Raw genomic sequence first — 11651 nt, forward strand, 5'->3', positions numbered from 1 at the left:
GGTTCAGAGTTTGTTTTGATATTTCAACATGCGTGTGGTAATCGCGTTTAGTTTCGGGGGGACAAAATCAATTTGCGCACAATGGCGGACGTCCGGTTTGGGCATTGTGTTAAGCAATGTTCTGTAACAGTTCACTGTCCCAAGTATTATGCAACAGATGACATAAGCAGTCATAACAACTTATGTCAGTATGTGCAAGATAAGCTTTCACTGTCATACAGCAGATCATGCAGCAGGACATTATGTCATGACTGTTCGTATCACTTGTCATGAAGCGACACCAGTTATGACATCACAGACAACTTTATGAGAATGATGTGCTCTACATGTTTTCACGGCAGTATTAAGTTAGGCTTCATCACATAGAGTCACCATCAAGTAGGACAGCACATTTGTAACAGCACTGGTCTTTAATCAAGGGTGTGTGTGTGAAGATTGAGGGAGGCACGGTGTCTGCCCATAGGCTGTCTCACAATTTTGACATATTGAAAAAATATACAACGCAACAATTTAAAAGATTTTACTCAGTTACAGTTCATAAGGAAATCAGTCAATTAAAAATAAAATAATTAGGCAATAACCTATGTATTTCACATGACTGGGCAGGGGGGCAGCCATGGGGTAGTCCCACCCACTTGGGAGCCAGGCCCACCCCCTGGGGAGCCAGGCCCAGCCAATCAGAATGAGTTTTTCCTCCACAAAGGGCTTTATTACAGACAGAAATACACTGGCAAATTCTCTACAACAACTTTGGAGGCAGCTTATGGTAGAGAAATTAACATTCAATTCTCTGGCAACAGCTCTAGTAAAGATTCCTGCAGTCAGCATGTCAACTGCAGGCTCCCGCAAAACGTGAGACAACTGTGGCTTTGTGTTATGTGACAAAACTGCACATTTTAAAGTGGCCTTTTATTGTCCCCAGCACAAGGTACACCTGTGTAATGACCATGCTGCTTAATATGACACACCTGTCAGGTGGATGGATTATCTTGGCAAAGGAGAAATAATAACAGGGTTGTAAACAAATTTGTGCACAACATTTTAGAGAAATAAGCTTTTTGTGCATATGGACATTTCAGCTCATGAAACCAACACTTTACATGTTGCGTTCATATTTTTGTTCAGTATATTTTCTGTGAAGGAAAACTATAGATGCACGTCCCCGATCACTCTATTGAAGCAACAAAACAAAAATCACTTGACTTTTAATATAAAACACAACCTGTCAATATGCCGCCTCATATTCCGATATAAGACTAGGACGGTATGACGGTATGAAAATCATGATACCGCCCAACCATAATGGACATACACAAATGAATACATACCATATCATTCTAAATGGAGTGTCCCGGATTTATGTTTATTATGTTGTCTACCCCTGAATCCAGGTTGTTTAAACTCAGCATAGAAAGGACTCAATCACAGTACAGCCTACACGCATTTATATTCGTTACAGGACTTTCTTGCTGGTTAGAGAGTAGGATCAAGGTACATTTTGTCTCTCTGTACGTAGGCCCTATATGGTATTAGTAATAGTAAGAATTAAATGTCTAGACATGGGGGCATCCTTATTTAAAGTGTGGAAAAGCTGCATATTCTGCGCAAGACTAAGAAATATCCAAATACAATCTCCAGTGCATTACAAGGATGTTTGGGGAGCTTTAGCAGAATAAGACCTGACCTTGGGCGTGATTAGAAATTCCTTTGACGTGCAGTTCACATATCTACACACAATCTCTGCAAAGCAAGAGATTATTGCAGCGTCAGAATCATTTCTGCAGATAAAGGCATACCTTATCTGCAAATATAGCTAAGTGTACCACAGCGAAGTTGGTCGTTGAGAAAATGTTAAACGGTATAACAACATTTAGTGCAAGGACATGTTGAATAGACCTGAGTCTGCAGTCTGGTCATATGGGCTACATAGGAGTTTAGACTTCTTTCCTCACCAGTACTACATCATTTTTTTTCAATCCCAGGAGATGCAGGGGTGACCCAGGACAACACATGAATGATACACACTTAACATTACACATGATGATCACACGGTTCAGCATTTTTACTGGAGAAGTGAAACCAGAGAGACCGTTTAGGATTGAAAGTGATAGCATCAGTGCATGGCAACACTTAAAGATCATGAGATAGGCAACCTGTCCACAAGAATTCTCGTCACACCTGACACAGAGAAGGGTTTCATTATAAGTATACTCCCTTAGGTTATGAACCCACCAAACATACCTCTCATTGGATTCTGGATCCACAAGATGCCTCCAATAAGGTGAGGTGACTGGCCGAGCATCGCGGAACTGCACACACTATGGCGATCTATAGCGCCTTGCCTTCACAGAATGTCCCCAACGTCGCCTTATGAAACTAAAGGCTGTTATCACTGGTCTGAACAAAGCCGTTCGCTTGTCTACACGGCATAATTCCTAATAATTGCTAAACCAGACCTTACGGTAAATACTCGGCAGAAATATCGCGCTATCTAGTTCATGCAAATAAAAGGATTTAAAATGTCAAAAAGTGATGTTTCCTACGCGGATGGAGCACTCACCACGGGCTTCAGCATGTCAGTGAACAGGTGCAGACCTCAAGCACCGCACGGTAACAGCGCGCGTCACAAATTTAGACTAATTATGCAAACGGTTGCTCTAAATTTACCCACACCGACATAGAATGCAAATCATTATTGAAGACAAAGACCTATTCTCTAGTATTTTCATCACAGCTCTTTCGAAGCAACGCTACACAGGGTTTCAAATACCGACTGACGCCTTCGTATTAATACCGATCTGTATACCATGTGAGTGGACTCCTTTCCCTCTTTGCGAACACCATTGTGGTAGGGATAGATGACTGATGACCAGGCCAAAAATCTACAGAGCGCGGCAACTGCAATATCGTCCAATCACAGGCGTTCACAAACTGAGCGCAGGTAACCAAGGATTGTCTATTATATTGACAAGATATTCGAGTGACCGCTCTAACAATGGAAATACATGTCCTCAAAGATGGAAGGCAGGAGGGAAGGACCATTCTAGCTCATGAGAGGGCAGATGTGAACAACATGCCATAGAGGTAGATAGAGGACTAATCTTTCTATCAGCGCTATTATAAAGTTTGTGACTGCATGGGCAGCGCTACTGCCCATCTCCATTTTAAAGAAGTACATTTTCTTCTTCATTGGCTGATTACTCCCAACTCATAGGAATCCCCACCCAGATGACTACTTTAAAATGGTGATGAGTCCTCTATCTAGCTCTTTGACCACAGGAACAGCTCCAATATAAAGTCATTTTGTGGTAAATAGCCAAAATGTGTGTCCGCATATATCAGTGCATTCGTAACAACATAACCATTACTTCTATTTAATCAAATATACCTCATGTAACAAATTAGTAATTACAATTTTTGTTGACCAAATTCGACACCTCCATACAAGGAGTACAGATATTGGGCAGAGTAAAAAAATTCTGGTTTTCAGCAAAAAAGGAAGCTAGGTTGAATTAGCTGTATCCCTTAAAACCGGATGCATCTGGTTATTGGCAACTCCATTAAGCCTACCGTTCAAGAAACAAATGTGCAAGAAACCCATCACTGAGGGAGTTCTATTAACCTTAGCCATTGTGCACCGGTCAATGGCCTGTGACATGAATGCAGTGAGGGAGGAGTGCCCTTCTCAAATGAAACAGTAATCTGCGGCTCGGTCATGTTGTCAACAAGGCAGCATGGTGCATCGTCCAAAAACATCTCTTTTCCATAAAATCTATGTTTTGAAGGCATATAAAACATTTTTATCAAAAGCAATCATTTTTGCATGTGAAAAGTAAACACAGAATCCTACTTAGCCTAGAATAATTCACATTTGTTTTGAGCCGACTTCGCCTTGGCTTTGAATGGGGCACCTGGCTCACGCCCAGGAGTCAGCCCAGTTCCAAAACTAATGAAATCACTGAGGGTTCGATTAATCTCGCACAGGCTCCCGTGTAGGTGTGTTTTGCCCCGGCTGAAAGTTGATCGGTTTCGTGCGAAGTCGGCTTAAAACAAAAGTGACGTATTTAAGCACATGTATTTATTATTAGGATTCTGTGTTTTCCCATGCGAAAGTGATTGCTTGTGATAAAAATGCTTTATCTGCCTTCCCAATGAAAACTAGTTAGAAAATGTGAACTTTTATTTGATGGAAAAGAGATGTATGTTTCTGGAAGATGCACAATGCTGCCTTGCTGACAAAATGACAGAACGGCGCAGATTACTGTTCCATTTGAGAAGGGCGCTCGTCCCTTCCAGCTTTCGCCCAATGAGTTCAACCCGGGCCTGCTTAAAATAACTTCCTCAATTTTCACCCAGTACAGAATCCTCCCAACGAGGTAACCCTGGCCAGATAATTGAATCCCCTCACTGCCTATATCAGGTTGATTCATCCATAGACAGTGATATCATGCCTCGTCTCACTGCTGAAACAAAATAAACAACCAATTTTAATAAACAACATTGAGTTATCTTACCTTCGACAGCCATTGTGTTACTCCATACATTCGGGAATCATTCATACAATAGTAGAATGTAGAATTCAATATGTTTTGATTGTACACAGTCATTTTGGTTGTTATCACTTGCTGCTGGAAAACTGGGGTGCACAGCAACTGCCTCTCAAAGAATTGTGGGGCGTGTAGGCAATTTCCACATTTTAGGAAGTGTTTAATTTGGAACACCAATTAGCAAGTTATTACAAGGCATATTTTGTGTTGAGATTTGTAATATTTAAGATTTCCTTAATTTCCTTTTCTGAAACTGTACGTGCCAGGGGATTGGAGAGAAAAAACGGATAAACCTAACAAAAATCACTGGAACTGTAAGTGTCTTTCATATTTTTTTCCCAGTATCACAACATTTCTATCTCTGTGTGTGTGTTCCCATAGGCTCACAAGCATGATGCTCACAGCACTACTGCATAGTGCGTAGGTTTGCAAACTATCACAGATCAAAGGGAAACCCTGCCCAGTGACGTAAGCCTACCAGAGAATGCGTGTCTTCACTGACATTTTCAACCACTCTCTGACCCAGTCTGTAATACCTACGTCTTTCAAGCAAACCACCATAGTCCCTGTGCCTAAGAATGCCAAGGTAACCTGTCTAAATGACTAACGCCCTGTCCCACTCACATCTGTAGCCACGAAATGCTTTGGAAGGCTGGTCATTGCTCACATCAACACCATCAACCCAGAAACCCTGGACCCACATCAATTCGCATACCGCCCCAACAGATGATATACAGATGACACAATCTCTATTGCACTCCATACTGCCTTTTCCCACTTGGACAAAAGGAACCCCTACAGTACATGAGAAGGCTGTTCATTGACTACAGCTCAGCATTCAAGCTCATCACTAAGGTAAGGACCCTGGGACTGAACACTTCCCTCTGCAACTGAATCATGGACATCTTGACGGCCCGCCCCAGGTGGTGGGTGAGGGTAGGCAACAACACATCCACCATGCTGACCCTTAACACAGGGGCCTCTCAGAGGTGCGTGCTCAGTCCCCTCCTGTACTCCCTGTTCACCCACTACTGCGTGGCCGCGCACGACTCCAACATTATCATTAAGTTTGCCAACGACACAACGATGGTAGCCCTGATCGTCGACGATGATGAGACAGCCTAAAGGGTGGAGGTCAATGACCTGGCAATGTGGTGCCAGGACAACAAACTCTCCTTCAACGTGGGCAAGACAAAGAAGCTTATCGTGAACTACAGGAAACGGAGGGTCGAACACGCCCCCCATTCACATCGACTGGGCTGTAGTGGAGCGGGTTGAGAGCTTCAAGTTCCTCTGTGTCCACATCACTAAGGACCTATCATGGTCCAAATACACCAACACAGTCGTGAAGAGGGCACGACGACGCCTCTTCCCCCTCAGGAGGCTGAAAAGATTTGGGATGGACCCTCAGATCCTCAAAAACCTCTACAGCTGCACCATTGAGAGCATCTTGACTGGCTGCATCACCGCTTGGAATGGCAACTGCTCTGCATCCGACCGCAAGGTGCTACAGGGGATAGTGCGTACGGCCCAGTACATCACTGGGAACGAACTCCCTGCCATCCAGGACCTCTATACCAGGTGGTGTCAGAGGAAGGCCCTAAACATTTTGAAAGAATCCAGCCACCCAAGTCATAGACTGTTCTGTCTGCTACCGCATGGCAAGAGGTACCGGAGCGCCAAGTCTGGGACCAAAAGGCACCTGAACAGCTTCTACCTACAAGCCATAAGACTGCTGAACAGTTAATAAAATGGCTACCTGGACAATTTACATTGACCCCCTTTATTATTTATTTATCTTAATTGTTTTACACTGACTCCCTTGCACTGTCTCTATGCACACTCACTAGACTCTACCCACACACTCACAGATACTACACTGACACTCCAACACACACACACACACACACACACACACACACACACACACGCACGCATATTGATGCCACACACACACAGAGACACTTTCACACTTCACATACGCTGCTGCTACTCTGTTTATTATACTGTATATCCTGATTGCTTAGTCACTTTTACCCCTACCCACATGTACATACACTGCTCAAAAAAATAAAGGGAACACTTAAACAACACAATGTAACTCCAAGTCAATCACACTTCTGTGAAATCAAACTGTCCACTTAGGAAGCAACACTGATTGACAATAAATTTCACATGCTGTTGTGCAAATGGAACAGACAACAGGTGGAAATTATAGGCAATTAGCAAGACACCCCCAATAAAGGAGTGGTTCTGCAGGTGGTGACCACAGACCACTTCTCAGTTCCTTTGCTTCCTGGCTGATGTTTTGGTCACTTTTGAATGCTGGCGGTGCTTTCACTCTAGTGGTAGCATGAGACGGAGTCTACAACCCACACAAGTGGCTCAGGTAGTGCAGCTCATCCAGGATGGCACATCAATGCGAGCTGTGGCAAGAAGGTTTGCTGTGTCTGTCAGCGTAGTGTCCAGAGCATGGAGGCGCTACCAGGAGACAGGCCAGTACATCAGGAGATGTGGAGGAGGCCGTAGGAGGGCAACAACCCAGCAGCAGGACCGCTACCTCCGCCTTTGTGCAAGGAGGAGCAGGAGAAGCACTGCCAGAGCCCTGCAAAATGACCTCCAGCAGGCCACAAATTTGCATGTGTCTGTTTCTGACCGTTTGAGCAGACTCCATGAAGGTGGTATGAGGGCCCGACGTCCACAGGTGGGGGTTGTGCTTACAGCCCAACACCGTGCAGGACGTTTGGCATTTGCCAGAGAACACCAAGATTGGCAAATTTGCCATTGGCACCCTGTGCTCTTCACAGATGAAAGCAGGTTCACACTGAGCACGTGACAGACGTGACAAAGTCTGAAGACGCCGTGGAGAACGTTCTGCTGCCTGCAACATCCTCCAGCATGACCGGTTTGGCGGTGGGTCAGTCATGGTGTGGGTGGCATTTATTTGGGGGGCCGCACAGCCCTCCATGTGCTCGCCAGAGGTAGCCTGACTGCCATTAGGTACCGAGATGAGATTCTCAGACCCCTTGTGAGACCATATGCTGGTGCGGTTGGCCCTGGGTTCCTCCTAATGCAAGACAATGCTAGACCTCATGTGGCTGGAGTGTGTCAGCAGTTCCTGCAAGAGGAAGGCATTGATGCTATGGACTGGCCCGCCCGTTCCCCAGACCTGAATCCAATTGAGCACATCTGGGACATCATGTCTCGCTCCATCCACCAACGCCACGTTGCACCACAGACTGTCCAGGAGTTGGCGGATGCTTTAGTCCTGGTCTGGGAGGAGATCCCTCAAGAGACCATCCGCCACCTCATCAGGAGCATGCCCAGGCGTTTTAGGGAGGTCATACAGGCACATGGAGTCCACACGCACTACTGAGCCTCATTTTGACTTGTTTTAAGGACATTACATCAAAGTTGGATCAGCCTGTAGTGTGGTTTTCCACTTTAATTTTGAGTGTGACTCCAAATCCAGACCTCCATGGGTTGATAAATTGGATTTCCGTTGATTATTTTTGTGTGATTTTGTTGTCAGCACATTCAACTATGTAAAGAAAAAAGTGTTTAATAAGATTATTTCTTTCATTCAGATCTAGGATGTGTTGTTTAAGTGTTCCCTTTATTTTTTTTGAGCAGTATACTATATTACCTCAATTACCTCAACTACCTCGTACCCCTGCACACTGACTCGTACTGGATCACCTTCCTAATACTGAGTTGCACCCCCCCCCCTTTTGCCCTCAGAACAGCCTCAATTCATCAGGGCATGGACTCTACAAGGTGTCGAAAGTGTTCCAAAGGGATGATGGCCCATGTTGACTCCAATACTTCCCACAGTTGTGTCAAGTTGGCTGGATGTCCTTTGGTTGGTGGACCATTCTTGATACACGCGGGAAATTGTTGAGCGTGAAAACCCCAGCAGCGTTGCAGTTCTTGACACAAATCAGTGCGCCTGGCACCTAGTACCATACCCCGTTCAAAGGCACCTAAATATTTTGTCTTGTCATTCACCCTCTGAATGGCACACATACATAATCCATGTCTCATTTGTCTCAAGCCTTAAAAATCCTTCTTCAACCTGTCTCCTCCCCTTCATCTACACTGATTGAAGGGCATTTAAGTGACATCAAAAAGGGATCATAGCTTTCACCTGGATTCACCTGGTCAGTCTATGTCATGGAAAGAGCAGGTGTTCATAATGTTTAGTATACTCAGTGAATAGCTTCATTATTGGTTTTTTTACAGTCGAGAGGAGTCAAGAGCTTCAAGTTCCTCGCTATCCACATCACTAAGTATGGTAACTGCACCGCCCTCGACCGGAGGGCCCTACAGATGGTGGTGCTGACAGCCCAGAGCATCACTGGTACTGAGCTCCCAGTGTCAGAGAAAGGCCTGAAAAATTGCCAAAGGCTCCAGTTACCCGAGACACGGACTGTGCTCCATGATCCTCTCTGGCAGGTGGTACCGGTGCATCAAGGCTAAGACCAACAGACTTCTAAACAGCTTCTATCCCCTGGCCATAACACTGTTAAATGGCAAACAACTACTGCTCCCCCTCACATCTACGCTGCTGCTAAAAGTATTATTGCTTAAGTGTATTACTACCACTACGCTGCTGTTCATTGGTTATTGATTGCCAATACCATTTAGTATCTATCTATTTATCCTGCTACTGGTCACTATTACTCCTAAATACATGTATATATTACCATTAGTATGTTACCATAAGTATTTATGTATTCCTGTTAACAGTCACTTTTCAGCCCTGTTTACATGTATATCCACCTATCACGCCTACACTGACACTCTTGCACACGCACACACACACACACACACGCGCGCACGCACACACGCACACACACACCACCGTGCACAGACCTACCCACCACTTATGCTGCTGCCATACTGTTTACTATTATTATTATTATTATTATATTATTATTATTTATCCTGCTACCAATCACTTTCTCCTAATCCCTGTACATACAGGGATTTAAAAAAAGGTGGCGCAAGACTCTACAAGTGGCGCAAGACTCTACATCTCAGTGCTAGAGGCATCACTACAGACAACCTGGTTCGAAACCAGACTGTATCACAACCGGCCGTGATTGGGAGTCCCATAGAGCGGTGCACAATTGGCCCAGCGTCGTCCGAGTTTGGCCGGTGTAGGCCGTCATTGTAAATAAGAATTTGTTCTTAACTGCCTTGCCTAGTTAAATAATAATAATACAATTCTAGTTGGAGGATTCTGGATTTCCTGCTTATTCCCCCTTGATTTTGATTATCTTCCAACCAGGATTTCTAGAAAACCTGAGAAGTTTGGGAAAGTTACAGGAAGAAGTTACCAGAATTGTGCAACCTTTTACAATTTTTTCATTACTAAAGGGTAAAGACTTTGGGAGTTGTTGGAAATGGAGCGTTATTGTTGTGTTTCCGCGTTTGTCCTTTGTTAGCGATTATAGATAGAGCGCCTTCGGAAAGTTTTCAGACCCCTTGACTTTTTCCACATTTTGTGACATTACAGCCTTATTGTAAAATGTATTAAATTGTTATTTGTCCAACTCCGCAAGACTAATACGTTTTAATGGGGACTGACTATTTTGTCCCTCAGAGTACTACTCCTATTCATTGTATTATCTTACCAGTCCTCTCTTATCACATCTCTGTGAAGCAAGTGGTGCTGTTATCCTTATATCCAGTAGGTCTGCTATCTGATGGAAAGTTAACTCAACAGTAATGCTATTGGTTTTCAACACAGATTTTAAATTCAAACAGTCAGATGCTATAAAGCGGTCTCAGATTCAGTTTCACCGCTATGGATTCCAACTATAACCAGTGCATTCTTATATTGTTCTTACAGTACAAAACATTATTTACTACTATTCCCATTATTAACTACTATTATTAACTATATTCTTGCTATGTAACTACCGTGTAGGAAAATTAAGTGCCATGTCATTTAAAATGTGTGTAGAATTTACATGTAACAAAAAAGAAAAAGCTGTAAAAACAGTTATTTTTGTCCTCCGAAGAGGGGCGGTAGTGGATGGGCCAATCAAAAATGTAATAATAATAAATACTATTCCCGCTTAATGTTAAGAGCAGTATTCAAATAATAAAAACAACTCTATACTCACAGATAAAGTGTGCATATAAAACCCGTTTAGAGGTAGGAGTCAGTGAAGGAGCCAGCAGCGGGTGTTAAAGAAGGCTGTCAGTGCATCAGTGTCTGATGTGAGAAGCCCCGCTCTGTTCTGGAGTCTCTCCCAATGCTGTAGTCAAAGCCAAGGTGCTCCTATAATTGTACCCGCTGCATCTGACATTCCAATAAATTTCCAGTGAGTGTATTCCAGAACATCTTTTAATGTCTATTCCTACAAGCATCAGCTTTGGCTTCCAGTCAAAGATGTGCCGAGGAAAAAGGAAGCCATAGGCTACTGTAGCTGTGGGCGGTGTTATGCTCCTTATCACTGACGTTTATATTTAACTGGGTGGGTTACATTTAGTGGTATTACCAGTCTAGCATGGTGAGGTAGGAAAAATCAGTTCCTCATAGATGGGCTTAATCATCACAACATACCTCAGAGCACAAAGGACATTTGTTTGCGTGTGCGCGCGTGCGTGTGGGCGGGTGTGTGTGTGCAACCTGTGTCTATCACACTTCAACTTTAAACTTCAGAGCGAAAAAAAAGGCAGATAAATAAAGACAAGTCAACCAAAGACTGTGGATGGCGTCAGACTGCCAGGAAAAAAGAAAATGAATTGTTTGCCACATTATACGTCATGTACTGAATACACTGGAACAAGGAACTCTGAGAAAAATGATGTTCCTGTTTTACGAATTAGCAAAGTCAGGTGTATTCCGCATTCAGAAAGGGCAAATCTTTATCAACTCAATAGACATTAGATAATTTAATTAATTGTTCTTTCTCCCAAGAACATCAAAAGTTTAACAAATTGCTTAATGTCTCGATTAGGTACAGTAGTATGTTGTCCAACACAATACAACCAGTTCACATAGATTATGTCCTGTATTATTTGAGAGGAAATCATGCAATGTTAGGTGAACTTTACTTGTCTAACACTGTTGTTAGGTTTGGGCTATGG

At 43.6% G+C, this 11651-nt stretch overlaps 1 protein-coding gene across 3 annotated transcripts in view; it reads right to left on the reverse strand.

Annotated features, from left to right (window-relative positions):
• Nucleotides 1-10985, reverse strand: part of samd12 (sterile alpha motif domain containing 12) — a 125363-nt gene extending 114378 nt beyond the window's left edge. Inside the window, exon 1 of one of the 3 annotated variants that reach the window (XM_014177607.2) lies at nucleotides 2242-3006. In XM_014177607.2, coding sequence (XP_014033082.1) covers nucleotides 2242-2302 — 61 coding nt within the window. In that variant the 5' untranslated portion in view covers nucleotides 2303-3006. Of the gene's footprint in view, nucleotides 1-2241; nucleotides 3012-10681 lie in introns of those variants that run through there. The other 2 variants (XM_014177608.2, XM_014177606.2) reach the window with 2 other exon arrangements.
• Nucleotides 10986-11651: the final 666 nt, after the last annotated feature.

This window comes from Salmo salar, chromosome ssa27 (assembly GCF_905237065.1).
Source record: "Salmo salar chromosome ssa27, Ssal_v3.1, whole genome shotgun sequence".
Lineage (NCBI taxonomy): Eukaryota > Metazoa > Chordata > Actinopteri > Salmoniformes > Salmonidae > Salmo > Salmo salar.